At 40.3% G+C, this 22,527-nt stretch overlaps 1 protein-coding gene across 1 annotated transcript in view; it reads right to left on the bottom strand.

The window, feature by feature from the left end:
• The window catches only part of LOC140212348 (genetic suppressor element 1-like), a 184,242-nt gene that overhangs the window by 57,883 nt on the left and 103,832 nt on the right, over positions 1 to 22,527 (bottom strand). Inside the window, exons 4-6 of the mRNA XM_072283053.1 lie at positions 10,218 to 10,381; positions 2,496 to 2,705; positions 406 to 594 (exon numbers count right to left, since the gene is read on the bottom strand). Coding sequence (XP_072139154.1) covers positions 406 to 594; positions 2,496 to 2,705; positions 10,218 to 10,381 — 563 coding nt within the window. The remainder of the gene's footprint in view (positions 1 to 405; positions 595 to 2,495; positions 2,706 to 10,217; positions 10,382 to 22,527) is intronic.

Raw genomic sequence — 22,527 nt, 5'->3', positions numbered from 1 at the left:
ACATTTGACAGATTAAGATTAAAACATTTTCAGATTGCCCTATTTTGTAATGGGCATCTTTTCATGATGCAGTCTGAGGAAGCCACCTAATCCTTTCATCTTCAGTGAATTCAATCCCTACTTCTGTACTGTACTGCAGGAATTTTTGGGCTCTTATGGTGCGATACTGAGAATGCAAATTGTGGGATCCTCAACTGCCTTGTGAACTCAGCTGGGTCAGTGAAGGACAGTTGGAGCGAAAGTGATTTGAATTATGTAGGAATTACCATTCCCCCAAGATCTAGGACAGCTGTTTTTCAATTTGATTCTGGTTTTATAATTTTCAGAACAGATAAATAGACTATCTGAAAAAAAACACAAATCGTTATAATTACAATAAGTATGTGTGGTTTGTTCAATACTGACCTTCTTACTGTATGAACCGACAAATGATCTGAGGGAATGCCTGAGAATGATGTTTGTGCTACGCCTGATGGGCCTCTCATACCACTGAGGGAGAGTTTCATGTTGGTAGCTTGGATGGATGAAATGGTACCAGGCTGTGGAATGTGGAAAAATGGTTGTCGAAGTGATAGGAAATAAGGGTCATCGATTCTGCAAGTTAAGCATACAAAGTTCACTTAAATTGTTCTCAATGGTAACAAGCATCCATCCTGAGCAATTTCTTATTAACATACTTGATTATAGGCAATTCTAAATGGACTATAATGGATACCATAATTAGAATAAGAAATACATGCAAACTACAGGATATTTGCAAATCTAACCCAGTTCTAAAGTGCCTCAGGATGCTATAATAGTGATGCATCAATTACACAACTCATTTATTTAAACACCATATTCAGTTTGATTAAAAATACAAAATCTTTAAGTTTATCTAGACATCCCTGGACAATATGGTCAGGCAATGAACAGAGGCAGGGTGAGGCTTATATCTGGGTTCAGAGCAAACAACTGACAGGAAATAAATTATATCAATTCATTAAGGAAACAAATTATGTTGGAAGAGTGTATGAAGCAGAACTTAAGAGATACTTTTCACTGATTTCTCTGAATAAACTATGGAAGTTTCCTCTGAACAATTCAGGAAAGACAATTACATATAAATTATAAGCATACAGTTAATCTTAGCCACTGACAGTGGATGAATGACAGGATCTATCTGAACATTCCTATTCTGCCCAGGAATAACACTGTAGTCAAGATGTAGTCAAGGACTACACCTGCAGCATGCTACCATACACACTGCGGCCCCTACAACTCACCTACTGCCAAAACTACTCGACAGATGACACAATAGCCACAGCTCTACACTCTGTCCTTAGAGGGATACTTATGTGAGAATGCTGTTCTTGGACTACAGTTTAGCATTCAATACCATAATTCCCTCCAGGCTCGACAAGAAACTCAGAGACCTTGGCCTTCACCCTGCCTTGTGTAGCTAGATCCTGGACTTCCTGTCTGATCCCTGGCAGATGGTAAGAGTAGGGTCCCTCACCTCTACCCCTCTATATCTCTACACAGGTGCCCCTCAGGGCTATGTACTGAGCCCCCTCCTTTACTCTCTGCATACCCAAGACTGTGTCACCACCCACAGCTCCAATCTGCTAATTAAATTTGCTGATGACACTACACTGATTGGTCTAATATCAAATAATAATGAGGCAGCTTACAGAGAAGAAGTCATCACCCTGATAGAGTGGTGTCAAGAAAACAACCTCTCTCTCAATGTTGCAAAAACAAAGGAGTTGGTGTGGACGACAGGAGGAATAGAGACAGACAAGGCACTATTGACATCAATGGATCTGGGGTTGAGAGGGTGAACAGCTTCAGGTTCCTCAGCATAAATATCACTGAGGATCTCATATGGTCTGTACATACTAGCCGTGTGGTGAAAAAGGAAAACAGCAGCTCTTTCACCTCAGACGGTTGAAGAAATTTGGTTTGGGCCCCCAAATCCTAAGAACTTTCTACAGGGGCACAATTGAGAATATTCTGACTGGCTGTATCACTGCCTGGAATGGGAACTGTACTTCCCTCAATTGCAGGACTCTGCGGAGAGTGGTGTGGATAGCCCAGCACATCTGTAGATGTGAACATCCCACTATTCAGGATATTTACAAAGACAGGTGTGTAAAAAGGGCCCAAAGAATCATTGGGAACCTGAGTCACCCAGCCACAAACTGTGCCAGCTGCTACCATCTGGAAAATGGTACTGCAGCAGAAAAGCCAGGACCAGCAGGCTCTGGGACAGCTTCTTCCACCAGACCATCAGACTGCTTAACTCATGCTGACACAACTGTATTTCTATGTTATATTGACTATCCTCTTGTACATACTATTTATTATAAATTACTATAAATTGCACAATGCACATTTAGATGGAGATGTAGCGTAAAGATTTTTACTCCTCATGTATATGAAGGATGTAAGTAATAAAGCCAATTCAATTCAATTCAATTCATTATTTTATTGTGTTGTAACAAGATACTCACCTGTACGGCGGGTGTTGATAAGGTAGATGAGGTAGGAAGGCAGGATGGTAGAAAGTTGCAGCTGTATTAGCTGTTGTAGAATTCAATTCCATTGAAGGTAGAGAAGACAATGTCTGCATTTCATCTTGTTCATGATATGGACGGAAGCACGCGAGGAAATCATCTGCTCTGCTGCCGGAAGTTACCGGGTGTGGAACAGGTCTCTGCAAACTGCAAATGTAAAATTTGTTAGGAAATATAATCTACTATGGGAGAAAGGACAGATCACATTGTTTCTTTAAACTGAAACAACATAATTAAAATCTATACTTTTCACCATGCTTATATGACATGAATATTTCTCATCTAAAAGCACTATGGCAAGAAATTCTTCATTGTGTTTCTTTAAGCGGTGCTAATGGGAGAATAATGCCATAAGGAAGAGCCCAAAATGCCAAGGACACTAGCAGATGTAGGTTTTGCATGCACATTCCCACACAAGTTAAATGTGGCGAAGTTACTGATACAGAAAAGACCGGTGAGGATATTATAGACTGAAGGAGTCATATAGCAAGCAAGGAAGCATGTCCTTCAGTTCATCTTAACCATGCAGATCAAGATGCTTCAGCCTATAACACTCTCAACCTTTTCTATCAATATATCTGTTGCAATTGCACCTGGCCCTACCAGTTCCTTTAGTAACTTGCTCCATATATCCACCACCCTCTGTGTGAAAAACTTTTCCCTCAAATCCCCTTTAAATTTTCCTACATTCATTATAGACCTACACTCTCTATTTTTAAACTCTCCTAGCTTTGGGGAAAAGATTGTGACTATCTACACCATCTATATCTACACATAATTTTCTAAGATTTCATGAGTCAGCCTCCTTTGCCCTAAGGAAAACAGCTCAGCCTGTCCAATCTCTCCTGATAAACACAAGCCTTCTACTCTTGGCATCATTTTGTGAATCTTTTCTGAATCCTCTCTAGCTTGATCACATCCTTCTTATTCGGTGGCAATCGACTGCACACAATACTCCAAATTCATTTAACAACATTTTATACAATTTTGCATTCGGTACCACAGCTGATGAAGGTAAGCATGTCATAGGACTTCTTCACTACCCACTCTATATATGTAGAATCTATTTATGCTACCTTCAGGGAGTTACCTTTAGATGTCTCTGTACAAAAAACCTTCACCTGGGCCATGCCATTCACTGCATATGTCCTTGCCTGGTTTAACTTCCCCAAATACAGCATCCTATTTGTCTGAGTTGAATTCCATCTGTCATTCCTTTGTCCACCCTCCCAGTTGATCTAGGTACTGTTGTAACCTTGAACAATCTTCTGTCCACTATACCACCAATTCTGGTGTCGCCTGCGAAGCAAACAATCATGCCATCTTCACTCTCATCCAAATAATTACATATACAATTTAAAAAAATGGACCACCATTCTAATTTTGGATCCAATTAGTCAGCTCACTCTGGATCCCATGTGTTCTGAAATTCCAGACTAGCGTACTAGGTGGAACTTTGTCAAAAGCCTTGCTAAATATTTTCTGTCCTGCCCTCATCAATCTTCTCATTCAGCTCCTCAAGCAAGTCAGTCAAATTTTTGAGATATGATTTCCCAGGCAAAAAGCCATGCTAAATATCCCAATATAGTTGTTGCCTTTCCAAATGTAAATAAATCTTGTCTTTCCAAATCCTCTCCAGTAACTTTCCCACCACTGATGTAAGGCTCACCAGTTTCCTGGCTTGTTCCTGCATCCTATTTTAAATAAAAGCACAATATTAACTATCCTTCCAGTACCTTGTCCATGGCTAACTAAGATACAAAAATCTCTGCCAGGGTCCCAGCAATTTCTTTGCCTGCTGTCGTACTCGTGGTCATCTTCTGTTGGGCACATGACTGAGAGAGAAGATGGAGGAAACTCTGAAGTGTGGAGAAGACCATAAAGTTTTGTGATTAGAGGGTAGACAATTAGGAGAAACCAGGAGTGAGAGAAAATTTCAGCAGGACATGACTGAATGAGAAGATTGCAGGGACGGATGATGATACTAAGATTCGAGAGTGAGTGGAAGAACATCATGAAGTGAAGAAGATCAATGGGATGGAAGGAAGGAATAAGTTGGGTGTTGGGGAAAGATTAGTGGGGAGGGGGAGGAGAGTGTCTATGGCCTTGGCATTGCAAAGATTGGAGAATAGGGAGATTATTTGTTGTTAGACTTCCTGGCCATCAAACGATACAAGGATTTTATTTCTCAAATCACATTAGCGGCTTCAAAGGTTCAAAGGTCAAACTTAATGTCAGAGAAATGTATACAATATACATCCTGCAATGCTTTTTCTTCACAAACATCCAGGAAAACAGAGAAGTACCCCAAAGAATGAACAACAGTTAAATGTGAGAACCCCAAAGCTCCAAGAAATCAGAGGCACTGCTGTACTTTCTTCATAATGGTACTTACATGTTGGACCCAGGACAGATCCTCTGAAATGATAACACCTAGGAATTTAAAGTTGTTGACCCTCTCCACCTCATTAGCCTCTGGTTTCCTCTTCCTGAAGTCAATAATCAGCTTCTTGTTCTTGCTGATATTAAGTGAGAAGTTGTGGCATCACTCAGCAAGATGTCCAATCTCCCTCCTGTATGCTGATTCATTACTACCTTTTGGTTACAAATTGTGCCCAATATTCATTTGGTCTATCAAATTTTCACCTATTTACCACTGCTCCGACCCACGTCCTTACACCCGGTTTCTATGTACCACCACTGCAGGAATAGCACTTGTATACATTGCAATACATTAATTTTATAAGAAAACAGAATTAAATGGTTGTATGTTCTCTGGAATTTAAAACATTGGGAGTGATTTCATAGAACTATAAAATTCTTACTGGGCTTCAAGGTACTGCCAGGCTAATTTGACTGGATGGAAAATTTATAAGCTGTAGTTCTACACTCTGGTTAAGGATTAACCTATTTTGGGCTGAGTTGAGGATAAATCTCCTTGCACAGTGAACTGCAGTGTATGGTCAATGAAAACATCCAATGATGTGACCAATATATCTTTGGATGATGAGGGAATCAGAGAATAGTCATAATCATAGTCATAGTCATACTTTATTGATCCCAGGGGAAATTGGTTTTTGTTACAGTTGCACCATAAATAATTAAATAGTAATAAAACCATAAATAATTAAATAGTAATATGTAAATTATGCCAGGAAATAAGTCCAGGACCAGCCTATTGGCTTAGGGTGTCTGACCCTCCAAGGGAGGAGTTGTAAAGTTTGATGGCCACAGGCAGGAATGACTTCCTATGACGCTCTGTGCTGCATCTCGGTGGAGTGAGTCTCTGGCTGAATGTACTCCTGTGCCCAACCAGTACATTATGTAGTGGATGGGAGACATTGTCCAAGATGGCATGCAACTTGGACAGCATCCTCTTTTCAGACACCACCGTCAGAGAGGATATGGGGAATAGGTAGGAAAATGGATGAGAGGCACTGTATCAGCTATGATCTTATTGAATTGCTGAGCAGTTTTGAGAGCCCTTATGGCCTCCGCCAGCTTCTACTTAGAATGCAGAGGCAGTCTCTTAAAGGAAACGTTCATTGGCTCACCAGCAAGCACTGAATTATGTGATATTTCAGGCTTTGAAGAATGCCTAGGTTTATCTTTCTAAGATAGCTGAACCCATTTTACCCATTAACTCCACTGATGCAAAAGACACTGCAGAGGGGTTGTAAGGAGGAGCAAATATAATGAGCAGCATTCATAACAATTCATTATCAAAATGAAAGCTGAGTTTTTCTAGAAAACAGATTTTACAATGTGTATTAGATGAGCTAAAAGAAGTAAATTCAAATTCCATTTAAATGCAAAATTTGGATATAATGAATTGGCAGGAAAGTGCATCAGCTGGGACTGTACATTACAAATTCTGACCACGACTTTCTGACTGTTTAGGCTTTGAAAACCATGAACAAACCAATCCTAGCTTTCAAATATGTGCTCCCCGTAGGAGAGGTTTGACAGCATTATAACATGAAGCTAAAAAGCTATATACACTTACAAATGGTGATTAACTGATTACAAAAGAACAACTGATGTTTTAAATTAAGAGCAAAGGGTTGAGAACTTTATTCCCACAAAAGTATGAAGCTGTTAACAAAGTTTACAATACAGAGTCGTTGGCGGGTATATGATTACATTCTAATGCTATTATGATTAAGACAATAAACAAAAAGTAGAAAAAGTCTATGGTATTTCTGGCATGTGCTTTATGATTGAAAGGCACATCCCTATGTTTTGCCTTGGGTTCCCAAAACAATTAATGGTCAGAAAATCATGAGATGAGCATCCTAATTTCCAGTGTGGCAGGCTAGGCTAAGAATTTGTGTTATTGAAAATGAATATCTGTCCCATGAGTGTCTTGGTATTTTTATAATACTGGGTAACTATTGGTGGTGCATATCTTTGTTAATCAATAGTGAGATATTCCAGCTACCAGCAGTGATTTATCGTAGCTCAATGAATAGTGATGCACACAGGCGCATGAGTAATGACGCACACTGATCAATAACCACAAGAAATTCTGCAGTTACTGGAAATCCAAAGCAACACACACAACATGCTGGAGCAACTCAGCAGCTCAGGCAACATCTATGAAAATGAATAAACAGTTGACATTTTGGGCCAAGGCATTCCACAGATACTGCCCGACCAACTGAGTTCCGACAGCATTTTGTGTGTTTCACACTGATCAATATCCTTGGTGCTTTGGGCATATTTATACATTAACCCAAACAAATAAAATAGATTATCTAGTCATTATCACATTGCCATGTGCAAGAGGTAACATATATGAAATTCTAATGGGGCTTTACAAGGTAGATGCCGAAAAGATGTTTCTCTTGTGTGGGGCATCTGGAGATAAGAGGAATAATCTAGGAATAAAAAGTCATTCAGGGATAATGAAGAAATCATGGAAGGTCATAAACCCTTGTAATTTTCTATCACAGGAAGCTCTGAATGCTAAAAGATTGAGTAAGTTCAAATGTGACAGATGGAATTTTGATCTATTTAAAAATCAGTGGAGGGTGAGCAACAAGCTGTCCTGAGGCCATGACTAGCTGGTCATGGCCATGAACCATGCTTGATAAGCCTTAGGACACATTAGATTTATCTCAATCCCATTGGTACTATTTTAGTTATGGGGTACTACAAAACTAAATAAGTAAATGATGTAGGATGGGGGAGGTGTCAGTTTTGAGATTGTTCATAGGTCATCAATGGGGCTGACAGGACGGTGGCAAAGAAAAATGTTTGCAGAAGACATGTTATTTTTGTAAGTGGATCACTGTGACCCTCCATAACCTATAGCCAGATACTTCTTGTGGAAGGTGCTTAGAGAGTTCCCTGAAGAAGGATGGTCAATGGCAAAGTCTGCGCTTACTGTCAAAAGCACAAGTACATGCATGCAATGAACTTACTTGCAGCAGCGTCATGAGCACATACCATTAGAGACACAACATTCATAAGAAAATCATAAATTAAACATAAATTATACAAAACTATACAAGAAGGAACACAATTAGAACAAAAGATACAATGCCAATTGTGGTGTAGTTGTTAAAGGGGGGGGGGGTGATAGGGGTTGTGCTGGTTGATTCAAATACTGAATGGTTGATGAAAGCATTGTAGGTGTACTTGAACTTGGTGCTGTGGGGCTTCAAGCTTCTGTACCTTATGTCTAACGGTATATGCAAGGAAATGGCATGGCTGGATGGAGGGAATCCTTGATGATAGATGTTGCCTTTTATGAATAAAATAATACATACTATGAATGCATGCACCTTAGGGGAACCTACAATGTCAGCAGATTCTGCCTTTTCCTGTCCACTGAAGAAGTAGACAGAATTTTCTCTTCATAAGTATGGTCCTTGTGTGACTTTCCTAACAGAGTAATTATCAGAAAACTGGGAGTTGTGGAAGAATCAACAACATCAATCTTTAGTGATCCTGAGGTGGGAAGCTGAGAGTGACCTTGACCTTGACGTTTGGTCAGTGCGGCATAAAAGTATGTGCAAGGTTATAATTGAGGTCTTTTGAGGTACAGATATCAGCAGGGACAAAAGCTTTAATAGTCCTTTAAACAGCAAGGTGTAAGGTAAAATGTAGTTATTAAAACCTGATAGTTTGTGAATAAACAAGAACTAGCATTATTCAAATCAATTAGGTTGAAATCTTAATGAAGATGATTATTGTGTGTTACATGACTATTGATGTTTTCTAGGGAGATGATAATCCTGCTGAAAAATGAATGGTAAAATCTTCTAGCATCAATGAATGAGTGGCTGAGGACAGGGTTTCAAGCTCTTGGATCATTGGAACTTTTCCCTGGGGAAGGGGTAACCTGTACAAGAGGGACGGATTGCACTTGAATTGGAGAGGAATCAATATCCTGGTCGGGACGTTTGCTGGCGCTATTCAGGAGAGTTTAAACTAGTTTTGCAAGAGACTGGGAACAGGAGCCCAGGTCAGTAAGGGAAGCATTGGACCAGAAGGTAGATGTCAGGGAAAGTATTCAAAGGCAAAGTCGAAATTACAGGTATGATGGGTCGGATATTTTGAAGTGTGTATATTTTAAGCTAGAAGAATCGTGGGTAAGGGTGATGAACTTAAAGCCTGGATCAGTACATGGAACTATGATGTGTTATGTCAATGTACAAAGGAGATGTGCAGTCTAAGAGTGAGTGATCATCTTAGTCGCTTTTCTTGTGATTGCAAGACCCTGTTGGACATTGGGTGTGTGGAATGCTGCAAGTACAGTTCATTGGCAAATGGTGGCCTCAGTCATAGCAAGGACTAGGCCTCAAGTTGTGGTGTCGCCTCTTTGCAGCCACCCGGAGGAAGCATCAGAGTTGGGCACTCCATCAGAGCACCAGAGGCGATGTGGCACTGCATCCATGTAGAGTTGGTGCTGCTCCCCATTGTTCACTCAGCAGAAGACAAGCCGTATTGTGTTGGACTGCAGACTGCTGCAACATTCATGGACTCAAGGACTTGGACTGTAATTTTTATCTGTGACTGTATCTTACGGCTGACTTATATGTGCTGTATGTGCCTTGTGCTGTGGATGACTGTTGGTACTGTATTTTGAAACTTGGCCCTGGAGGAACAATGTTTCATTTGGCTGCATTCATGGCTTTTCATGTATGGTTGAATGACAATTAAACTTGAACTTGAATTGAACTTGTTAGGAGGTGAGGAAAGTTCATCATGAGAATGTACTCTCTACTCTGAGCTCCACCTTTTCACAAACTGCAAAGAAAGAAAAAGCACAATGGAAGGCTGAGGCATTCTACCAAGTAGGCTATACGAGTTGGAAAAATACATTACACAGTGTGAGTGATGGAGTGTTGGGAGGAGAATTCAAAATTTATAAGATTGCCATTCTTATGAAATGCAACAGTCACATGCATGAACTCTAAATTTTCAAAAATAAATCAGTAATAATTACTGTACTGACCTGAGTAAATTTTCTATATAGTAACAATTAAATAGATACAATATTGGAATCAGTTATATTAAGAGGACAAGCCCAGGTTGAGAAGAAAGAATTGACTAATATTTACAACAATTAATAACATACAGACATTATGAGACTATGATACTGAGATAACTGTACTGAAGTTTCAGTATGGTGGTTGATTAATGACTTACTTGATGGTTGAATAGGGTGAATCTTGGATGGGATGGCTGGATAAATAGAAAGCTGGATGTGAGAGAGCAGCATGTGTGGGCACTGGTGACTTATCATTTTTTAATAAAGACTCTGTAGAAAGTGGGTGATCGGAACTTCTGGATCTCAGGATTCTGCCTGAGGGCTAAGGAGAGAGAATATAATTATAGTTAGTTGTCAAAAACCTTAACTTCAGCATCTGGTCTAAACACCAGAAGGAAGAATATGTCATTTCACATAAAATTAAACAATTACAGCATGATTGGAGAGATAATGGAGAAATACTCATTTACATATTTGCATGCTGCTGCTTTTCTAATTAATCTTACTCTCCATTAGCACACTGCTGCAGATGGCCTCTGTTTAGGTCTGTGTTGCCTTTGCACTCCAGGGAGCTAATTCTGTGTAATTTTCAAGAGGAAAATGGCATTAAAGAGAATGCCTCAAATTCAGTGTGCACTGTGCAAAAAACGTAATTCATTGCCATGTACATTTTAACAGCGTGTCATACTATAAATCAAATTCAGTCCCATGTTTAAAGTCAGAAAACAGTTTCATATGAAAATGTTGTAAATAGATTTCACAACTGTATTATTTGAATTCGGGTATTTTGAAGGAGATGGCTGAATTAAAGGATGAATATAAATTGTAGAGCAAAATTAAAACCCACATTTTTGTGGTTTAGTTGTAGCATACACTGACTGTGAAATAATTTATGAAATTGGATTTATGAAATTTGGATTTATCCACACACAACATAAACGTTCTGTTGCCTACTCAATAGCAATGACATACAGGAGCACAAATACCATTAATGTAGATGTTCAATTTGCTTAGGGAGATTGAGTTTGTTGCAGAATCAGTAAGACTTACAGTAGTTATGTTGTGAGGAACCATTTATAGTTGTGTTGAAGATCAAATTTCAACAAACTTGCAAAATCAAACCCATAAAATTTTCTTTGGGCATAACAAATAATGTTTTTTTTATAAAATGCTCTCAACTTATGTGTGCTTGCTAGGTCTTTACTTACAAAACTGACAAAACACATTTTGTTTTGTTTTTCTCTCTGCTGCCCTTCCATTCTGTCTCTTGTGAATTCTATCTTAATTTATGTTAGCTTTACCTACTTATTATTTTTGATAAATCTAGACAAATTATTCACCTAACTTCTGACTCTTGTGTGAACTGATTCTTTTACTTTGTCAAAACATTAACTTGCAATATACTGTATTCATTAAAGTAACTACTCTGCAAGCGAGAAACTTCCATAATAGAGGCTAAAAACCTCAGAACCTTCAGTATTTTTAGAAGTAGCAAGTGCTACAGTGACATGGGATCCTGGGATGAACACTTCCTTTCACAGACAGTGCAATGTCCAATGATCATGGCATCAAGAACTATGAATATCATAAAATGAAAAGCAAAGACAGAACTTCTGACTGGTATGCCATTCCCTAACCCCCACTATGAGCATTATCTCCTGGGCTTGCATACCTGACTTACTGAAAAATGGCATACATAAGCACCCTCCTCCGCTTTTGCTTTAAATCTTTACCTTTTTTTGTTGTGAAATTAGATGCATTGCATGGTTTTTATTAAGTTTTCTTGAGAAAGCATATTGCCTTTTCAAGCCTCTCTTTGGGAGTTCCTTATTACTTTTAATTTAATTGTTTTATTCATGAATTCATTCATGTTCAATCCCTTTTCATGATTCAAAAGCACTGATGTTCACAGGCATTTGTCAGGTTTTGTTTGGAGTTAATAATTTGCTTTGAAACTACCCATATTTTTTATGCTTCTATCAGGCATCAAAGAGAAAGTAAAATCTATTGATACAGTGGTAAAGTGATTTTTTTCATGTTCTAACCCATGACCCAGTTTAGATTGCAGACCTTTTGAAAATAATGGAAATTACCTTCAAATTCCTAGAATTGTTCTGGTATCTTTCTCATAATGATACTAGCTAAAAAAGTGGAACAGCTAGTTGAAGAATTTATTAATTGCCAAACCATGCAGAACAGAGCAATACCAGAAGTGTGAAAAGAATCTTTAGAACTGTCTTCTTCAAAGGATGATAAAAACAGTCTTAATTTTTAAGGGGAGAGTTAGGTGGAGACTTGATAAGCAAGGATCAAAGATCAAGAATCAAGAATCAAATTTATTTGCCATATACATTTACATGTATTAGGAATTTGCTGTGGTGCGTTGGCAACATGCAACAAAAAAAACAAACAAAAATGAGAATTATATAATTATAAACATAGAGGTTAAAATACAGAAATGGAATAAAATGTGCATTAATACACAAATAACAGCATGTATTTACAATGTAAACAGCATTATAAAATGTAGTTTAAGGTGTTTACAGTGCCGTAATAGGGTTATTAGTTAGAGGGGGTTGATCAGATTAACCGCATGAGGGAACAAACTTTTAAAATGGCGCGATGTTTTTGTTTTAATAGCTTTATAGCGTCTTCCAGAAGGTAGCTTTTGGAAAAGGTACTTTGCAGAGTGCAGCCTGCAATAACTTTTCCAGTCCGCTTCTTTATACTGGACAAATACAAGTCCTGCAGTGATGGTAGTCTGCAGCACTGATATTTTCTGCTGATAGAACATAGAAATTTACAGCACATTACAGGCCTTTCGGCCCACAATGTTGTGCCAACCATGTAACCTATTCTAGAAACTGCCTAGAATTTCCCTAACGCATTTCGTTGTAGTTTTCATATACTGTGAGAGGATGCTGCACCAAACCAGACAGTGATGGCTGATAAAAGGACGCTCTCTATGATGGCAGTGTAGAATTGCATCAGGGATGATGGAGTTTTACCAACTGCTACAAGAAGTATATCTTCTGCTGAAACCTTTTATTAATGAAGGAGATAGGGTTCTCCCACATGAAGTCTTGTGAAATAATGTTGCCCAGGAACCTGAATGTTGAAGCAGTGCTAATGGTAGGGTGGGTGGGAGAGGAGACACATTACTCCTGAAGTTGATATACATCTCCATGGTTTTGTGGGCATTCAGCAGGGTCTGAAAGATTATCACAGGTAAATAGGAATGTGGAATTGAAACTACGAGGGATGATTGATAAGTTCGTGGCCTAAGGTGGAAGGAGTCAATTTTAGAAAACCTAGCACATTTATTTTTCGTACATTTACACACTTAGTCCAGCGGTCATGAGCATACGGATCCCTTCTTTGTAGAAGTCGGCATCTTGGACCTCCAGAAAGTGGTCCACAGCAGGGGTGATTGATAAGTTCATGGCCTAAGGTGGAAAGAGTCAATTTTAAAAAACCTAGCACATTCATTTTTCAACATAGTCCCCTCCTACATGTACACACTTAGTCCAGTGGTCGTGGAGCATACGGATCCCTTCTTTGTAGAAGTGGTCCACAGCAAGGGTGATTGAGTGAGTTACTAACTTCAAACTTTCTGCATTATCACTCAAAGAGTTGAACTGCATGTGCATGTAATGTGAGTGTCTTGGACCTCCAGGTGGTCCACAGCAGGGGTGATTGATAAGTTTGTGGTCTAAGGTAGAAGGAGATGAGTTATACTGCTCTCGTTACATGCACGTGCAGTTCAACTCTTCCAGTGATTATGCAGAAAGTTTGAAGTTAATAACTCATCTCTTTCCACCTTAGGCCATGAACTTATCAATCACCCCTGCTGTGGACCACTTTCTGGAGGTCCAAGACGCCGACTTCTACAAAGAAGGGATCTGTATGCTCACGACTGCTGGACTAAGTGTGTAAATGCACAAAAAATAAATGTGCTAGGTTTTCTAAAATTGACTCCTTCTACCTTAGGCCACAAACTTATCAATCACCCTTCGTAAAATCAGATCAGCCATGTTCTTATTCAACGGTGGTGTCACAACCACGGACTCTGACACGGGGTATATATGCCTGTGCAGGTTCAGTAATCATGGTTGTGGGCATGCACCTTCCAGCTAATTATTGTTTTATTATGGTGTTTAACTCACTTTTTTTGTTCTAGTCTTGTCGAGACTTGACCAAAAGCACAGCAATGTTTACACTCCTTGCTAAAGACTACCATTTTGATTGGTGCTGTAAAGGAGTGGTATTCATTTAGTATTTAGTTATTGTTTCCAGCCACACTGTTGGTATTAACTTTCAGTTTGAGAGTTTTATTTAACAGCCCTGTTGGCCTAGCATTTATTGTTTTTGTTTTTCTTCAAATTCTGTACGAGTTCTCATGAATTGTGAACTGTTGACCCCCTTCAACGTCTCTCTCCCTCTCTCCGCATTTGGGCTAAATACACACCACTAGACAGTAAGTCTCGACCACGAAAATGGTCCAGCAGAGAGACAGCAGCTGACCTTGGGCTTGACGTTCATTGGCCAGATAGGAGAGAAGTTAAAGGCAGTTGAATCTGTGTTGGGAGAAGTGATCAAAGCAATGTGACAGATAATCTCAATTCGATGAGCTCAGTCTCGGCTGGAGGAGCAGGTGTCACCTCTCACAGGAACACTTCAGCAGGTCACTGCACACAATTCGAATCAGGTGGCAGCGTTCTCTGCTCTCACAGCCGCAGTCCAGGAGCTAACAGCTGATAACCAGCATTAGGGGACAGCCATTACCATTCTAGCAAACACAATTCAGCAGCCTTTGGACATGTCAGTCCCTCTCCCAGCATTTCCCAGATCCACCTTTTCTACTGTCCCATTAAGCTCGGCCACTAACACCCTGACTCCTGTGTCCATACCAGAACCGAGTATTCCTCCACCAGGTAGATACTCTGGTGACCCCAAAGGCTGCAGGAGTTTCATTACCCAATGTAAGCTGACTTTCCAAGTCCAGCCTGATTGGTTTAGTGATGCTGGATGTAATCTGGTGTACATGGTAAATCTTTTAGATGGGCCGCACTCAGTCTGTTCAATGCAAAGATCACTGGCAGTCCAGTCATTTTGGCGAATTGTTGTCGAGTTAAGGAGAGTTTTTGACCTTCCAGTAAGGGGTCAGGAGGCTGCCTACTGACTCCAGGACCTGTACCAAGGAAGGGGATCAGTAAGGGACTATGCAGTAAAGTTCTGTATGCTTGCAGTGGAGATGGGAAGAAAGAAGAGATTCCTCATCACTGTCTTCCAGTGTGGATTGAGCACAGGAGTCTGGCACAAGATTACTGTCCGTGACAAGCAGGAGAACCTGGATGACCTGATTAATCTGGCCACTCGGGTTGACAACCGGACAACTGTGTGGCACAGGGAAAGAACATCTCGAACTTCCAACTCTTTGGATGACTGTCTGTCATCACCCAGTACCCAGTCCATGGAGGAGCCTGTGCAAGTGTGACACATGCGCCTATCACTGCTTTTTGAATTGGTGTCTGTTGATAACTAACACAAGCACACACAACTGACACTATTTTAAAAACTGTTCATAACTAATGGTCATTTCTGGCATCTCCAAGCATGAATGCTTGAAACCACTGTCAGCAAAAATTTAAATACACACAGAATGCTGGAGAAACTCAGCAGGCCTGGCAGCATATATAGAAAAGAGTAAACAGTTGACATTTCAGCCCAAAACATTGACAGTTTACTCTTTTCCATAGATGCTGCCTGGCCTGCTGAGTTCCTCCACCATTTTGTGTGTATTACTTTGATTTCCAGCATCTGCAGATTTTCTATTGTTTGTGAGCAAAAATGTTCTGAATTGCCTTATTGCCTATTCCTTGCTAACTATCAGTGACAAAAAAGCGCTGTTTTTTGAACACAAACACACACAACTGACTCAATTTAAAAACTGTACACTCTAAGCATAATGCAGTGTCTACCTGCCACACAAATGCATATGACTTGAAACTGTTTGACAACGGTCTCCTGTCCCAATTACGTGGCATAATGTCCCAAATAAACAAAGGAAATCCCACTATTTTCTTCATTAGTTTTTGTTCTTCCAGAGTTGTCCCAAATATGCAACTGTCCCAATTAATGATGGCCCAATTATCTGGAATCCACTGTATACACCGATTGCAAATCTCACATTTTACATTAAAATATCTTGAATTGTGTTTGTACTTCATCAGCATCTAAATAGTTAATTTATTTTGTCAGGCTTCTCCCTAGACAAACAAAACCGGCGTACATTTGCACCCTCTCAAAAACTGCTGATAGCAAATGCTAATGAAAGGGTGTGACTCCAATTTCTAATCAGTGCATAAAATTTTGTCTCGAGTCAGTGCAAGGTTCTGCACTATTTTTTCATTATAATTTCTTGACGTAATGATTCATAATATCAAAGTCTTCTACTCAATCATCAGTGTCAAAAATAATTGTTAAATACCATTATTTTGCACTGTTAGTGTTATGGTGCTTGAGACAGAGAGATCTTTATTTAGATTCCCTTCTGCTGGAGTATAATTAAATATCTTCTCATAATAGCAAAAACACTGCTTTCTGCAGACAATCACTGAGTACTGAATTCCAAAGCTCTAAAAGGCACCTTTAGAGCTTATTATTTTAAATTTTCCTCAGTCCTGTGGGAAGTATATTTCATTTTAGGCTATAAAGCAAGTTTGCTTTGAGAATGAATGCAATTGTAAACTACAGATCACTCAATTACTTGGTATAAATTTATTGGCACAATTATTCACAACTTTGGTTATAACCTAAGATAGATCTAGAATGAACATTTTTGACTGAAAGGGAAAATTACATTCATACCAAACGTAAAGCATCAGGTTCATTTTAAGAGGAATCACATGAGAGGACTTGGAGGGAAACAAAAATTAGATATCTCTGAAGAGAGCATTAAATTATCCAAGGTGGAAGGGCATGGAATTAAGAAGTGGCAACCCATGATGGAAAGAGAGAGCCCGACATGTAAAAAAAATGATGTTGCTTGATGGCTTGTGATTGTGTTATACAAGATGCCTGTGAGGATAGTTTTCTCCACTCCAGTGCAATTCAGTAATGTCTACGATCACAGCTGACAGTTACATTATGTATTCAATGTTGTATGTTTGCATTATGTCTCCTTGCAGCTAAGGTGCAGATTGGCTTACAGAATCTTAGCAAGTTCCCATTATGTTTCCAAGTTAGGGTCTGCACAGCTGCAGGTGAAGGTAGACACAGTATGTGACCAAAAATGTGGTGCTGGCTGCTTATCACTCTGGCATCCTGAAACAGCATGTTAAGTGTGGTTTGATATTGAAGTTGATTTGGTATTTCTATTTCTTATTTGTATTAGGAGCTACCCTTTGGTTAATTAGTAATGTTGAGCATACTATCGAGTGACACCTTTTATAAACGTACCGATTCCCATGGTTATCTTGACTGTATCCCTTCCCACCCTGTCTCCAGTAAAAAAATGCTATTCCTTTTATCAGTTCATTTATCTCCATTGTAACTATTCTCAAGATGCTTTCCTTTCCAGGATATCAGAAATGTCTTCGTTCTTCAAAGTATGGGGTTTCCCTTCCTCTACCAATGATGCTGCCCTCACCTGCATCTCCTCCATTTCCTGAACATCCGCACTTACCGTCTTCCCACCACTTTAACAGCGATAGAGTTTCTTTTGCCCTTACCTACCAACCCATGAACCTCTGCATTCAACACACCATTCTCCACAACTTCCGCTATCTCCAAAGGGATGCTACTACCAAACCTATCTTTATCTCTCCCCCCTCTGCTTTCTGCTGCGATTGCTCCCTCCGTGATTCTCTTATCCATTCATCCATCCCCACTAATTTCCTTCCCTGCACTTATCCCTGCAAATGGCCGAAGTGCTACACCTGACCATTCACCTCCCCCCTCACCTCCATTCAGGGCTCCAAACAGTTCTCCCAAGTGAGGCAACCCTTTACATGAGTATCTGCTGGGATTGTCTATTGTGTCCAGTGTTCCTGATATGGCCTCCTATGCATAGGTGAGACCTGTTGCAAATTGGAGGATCACTTCGTCAAGCATCTCCGCTCCATCTGCCAAAAATGGAACTTCCCGGTGGCCAAACATTTTAATTCTGATCCCTATTCCTGTTCCAACATATTGGTTCATGATCTCCTCTCGTGCCATGATGAGGCCAACCTCAAGGTGGTGAAGCTAAACCTTATATTCAGTCTGGGCAGCCTCCAACCAGACAGCATGAATATTGATTTCTCCTTCTGGCAAAAAAAAATTCCTTTCCCCTCCCCTCTTCTATTCCTCACTCTGGCCTCTCACCTCTTCTTACCCGTCTATCACCTTCCCCTGGGTCTCCTCCTCCTTCCCTTTTCCCTATGGTCAAGTCTCCTTTTCTGTCAGATTCCTTCCTCTCCACCCCTTTATGTTTCCTACCCACCTGACTTCTCACACTTACCCACACTGCTGGGAGGCAGTGTGAAATGTGAGGAGGATGTTATGAGAATGCAGGGTGACTTGGACAGGCTGGATGGCAGATGCATGGCAGATGCAGTTTAATGTGGATAAATCTGAGGTTATCCACTTTGGTGGTAAGAACGGGAAGGCAGATTATTATCTAAATGGAGTCAAGTTAGGAAAAGGGGAAGCACAACGAGATCTAGGTGTTCTTGTACATCAGTCACTGAAAGCAAGCATGCAAGTACAGCAGGCAGTGAAAAAAGCTAATGGCATGCTGGCCTTCATAACAAGGGGAATTGAGTATAAGAGCAAAGAGGTCCTTCTGCAGCTATACAGGGCCCTGGTGAGACCACACCTGGAGTACTGTGTGCAGTTTTGTTCTCCAAATTTGAGGAAGGACATTCTTGCTATTGAGGGAGTGCAGCATAGGTTCACAAGGCTAATTCCCGGGATGGCGGGACTGTCATATGTCAAAAGATTGGAGTGACTGGGCTTATATACTCTGGAATTTAGAAGGCTGAGAGGGGATCTTATTGAAACATATAAGATTATTAAGGGATTGGACACGCTGGAGGCAGGAAGCATATTCCCGCTGATGGGTGAGTCCAGAACCAGAGGCCACAGTTTAAGAATTAGCAGTAGGCCATTTAGAACAGAGTTGAGGAAAAACTTTTTCACCCAGAGAGTGGTGGATATATGGAATGCTTTGCCCCAGAAGGCTGTGGAGGCTAAGTCTCTGGATGCTTTCAAAAAAGAGATGGATAGAGCTCTTAAAGATAGTGGAATCAAAGGTTATGGGGATAAGGCAGGAACTGGATACTGATAGTGGATGATCAGCCATGATCACAGTGAATGGCGGTGCTGGCTCGAAGGGCTGAATGGCCTACTCCTGCACCTATTGTCTATTGTCTATTGTCCATTCACCTTCTAGCTATCCTCCTTCTCCTCTCTGCTCTTGTGTTTTTCCCCTTCCTTTCCAGTCCTGAAGAAGGGTCTTTGTCTGAAACATCGACTGCCTATATCCATGGATGCTGCCGAATCTGCTAAGTTCCTCCAGCATTTTGTGTGTGTTGCTTTGGATCTCCTGCATCTGCAGAATTTCTTGTGTCTATTGACTTGCAGTTCAGATTAGTTTACATTACACATACTGCATGTTGTTGCACATTTTGTAGCTAGTGGTTGATTTTGCTGGTGCAGAACATTTGACTAAGCAAATAAAATCTTTTGACATTTCCATCTAGTTAGCAGTTATTCCTTGTTTTTGAATTCTCTACATATCCATATATCCACGGAAAACAAAAGATAGGTTAATATTCTGGTAATTACTGCAAAATTAAGTAAACAGAAATTGACTGGGAATATCCTTGATAAAATTTCCATTGATTAATTTTTACATATTATTTTGGCACGTGTTGATTAAGGCTCAACTAACCTGACGTTCAGTTAAAGTCCATGCAGCCATATAAATAATTTTATCTGGAATTAATTATACTTGAGTTAATCTAGGAAATTGGCCTGGGTACTTCCAGTCACAGATAACCATTGAGTCATATAGCACAGTGACAAGACCATGTTTATGCCAAAAATTAAGTGCCGATCTATATTAATCCCATTTACCAGACCTTGGTCTATAGCTTGCATTGCCTTGGTGATTCAAGTGTGATTCAAGCAATCCAGATGATACTTAAATGTTGTGAGAATGCCTGCATCGCCGCTCTGGGTGAAACAAGTTCTTAATCCCCTATTAACCTTAGTCTTCACCTTAAACTTATTTTCTCTGTTCTTAGATACTGCTGCCTTGGGGAATAGTTTCTTACTATCTACCCCGTTCATGCACTCAGTTTTGTGCCCATCTGTTATGCGCAAGCTTAGCCTCTTCTGCTCCAAGGGATACAAATCCAGTTTATCCAGTCCCTCATCATAATTGAAATGTTTCACCCCAGGCAACAACCCAGTGAATCTTTACTGCATAACTTTCAGTGCAAATACATCCTTTCAATAGTGTTGTGACCAGAAAGGCACACAATATTTCAATTGTGATCTAACAGATATTTTACAATACTCTACCAAGACTTGCATATTCTTGTCAAAGAGTTTTACAACATGTAAAACAAGACCTTTGGACAAATGGTCAATGCTGACCAAGATGCTGATCCAAGCTCGTCCCATTTATCAGTGTTTAGCCCATAACCTTATAAGCTTTCCAATCCATGTACCTATCCAACGGTCTTTTAAAAGTTGTTACTATATCAGCCGGAACCACTTCCTCTGGCATCTCATTCCACATAGATACCACACTTTCTGACTCACATTCCACCTGCCATTTCTCTCCCTAACTTTATCAGCTGATCAATGTTATTCCATCGCCTCAGATTACTCTCTTTGCTATCAACAACATCACCAATTTTCATGTCATCTGCAAAACATATCTGCTGCTTTTCTAGTGTCAGTCACACATGTAATAATGTCATGAGTCACTTAGTGCATGTTTCCTTCTTTGTCAGTACAAACTGAGCTTTTGGGTGCAACCTACTGAATGGTTTTCCTTTTACACTGACTAAAAAATTCCTTGGAATCACTGTCCTGAGATTTACAACAGACATTAAATTAAAGGGTGTTCGTTCTGATATCAATATCCTGCACACACCACTGACCAGCCAGAGCTTTCAATGTCTGGGTTATATGAAATTTTGATATTTGTTCCATCACTATGCTCTTTGTCTTACTGATTATCTGCACCTTGAAGCAGAGTTTGGGCCATTTCTGGCATGGGCTTGATGTTAAATATTGTACACTAGCTGTGCCAACCCCCAACTCCCAAACACACACCCAAAATTGTTCTATTCCACCCTTCCACTTTGCTTGAACTCAGTGATCTATTTTATGCTAATATTCTACATCTGCCATGGACTGATGCCACAAAGGACTGGCACACTTTCCAATAAGGAGTTTGGAGTTTTTCCTGTAGCTCCTGCTGGGAACCACACCTGACCTGTCTTATCTCATAATTCTGTGTCTAAACCATCATCATGATACTTCTGTAAAGTATCTGCTGCACACAATATTTAGTGGTAAATTATTTTCGAAGTGGAGGAATAGATCTATATATTCCCTTCCCCTCCCCTCCAGTGGCATATATGAAACAGATAAGAAAAAAAGTCTAGTTGGTACTTTTTACAAATTTATATGCCCAATAATTCAATTGACCATCCAATGCAGCCAAGGAAGTTGACAGACGTAACGATTCTTCGTGCCACTGGATCCTGACTTCTGAGGCTGAGAGAGTGGGACCGTCTCTGTGCAAGGCTTTTCCACTTTCATATCTTTCACACACTGGTTACACTGTGCAACATTCATCTCCCAACTTTCAGTTCCTACCTGCTTTCTACAAGTCCTACAGCGATGGGGGAGTGGCGAAGCAACAGGTGGGGGTGACCACTGGGAGATGTAGTCACAAACCTGCACGTAGGCAGCCCTTGGACAAGTGGTCGTTCTTCTCTGTACCCAGAGCAGCAGAGGAGTCCAGCAGCACCAATGGCGACTGAGCAGCCCTTTTCAAGACAGCACTGCTCACACTTTGATAGGGAGGGGCCGAGAAAAGGTGGCCTAAACATTGCCTGCCCTACAGACAGACAACTGGCCAGCTTGCCGCAGCTGGCAGTTCATCCGCCAATGCAGTTACACTCAAAAGAGAAGAAAGAAACTTCTGTTAGGATCATGGAATGTCCGCACACTCGTGGACAGAGGGAACTCAGCAAGACCCCAAAGAAGAACAGCCCTTGTTGCCAAGGAACTTTCACGCTACAACATCGACATCGCAGCCCTAAGTGAAACCAGGCTTGCGGAGGAAGGATCCCTGACTGAAACCACCAGTGGCTACACTTTCTTTTGGAAAGGAAAAGCGCAAGATGAAGAGAGGATTCATGGAGTTGGATTTGCAGTCAAGTCCAGCTTTCTGAAACA

The sequence above is a fragment of the Mobula birostris genome, chromosome 19, assembly GCF_030028105.1.
Source record: "Mobula birostris isolate sMobBir1 chromosome 19, sMobBir1.hap1, whole genome shotgun sequence".
NCBI classification, from domain to species: Eukaryota; Metazoa; Chordata; class Chondrichthyes; order Myliobatiformes; family Myliobatidae; genus Mobula; species Mobula birostris.
Note: the sequence above shows the minus strand (reverse complement) of the source record. Positions and strands in the feature narration are given on the sequence as shown.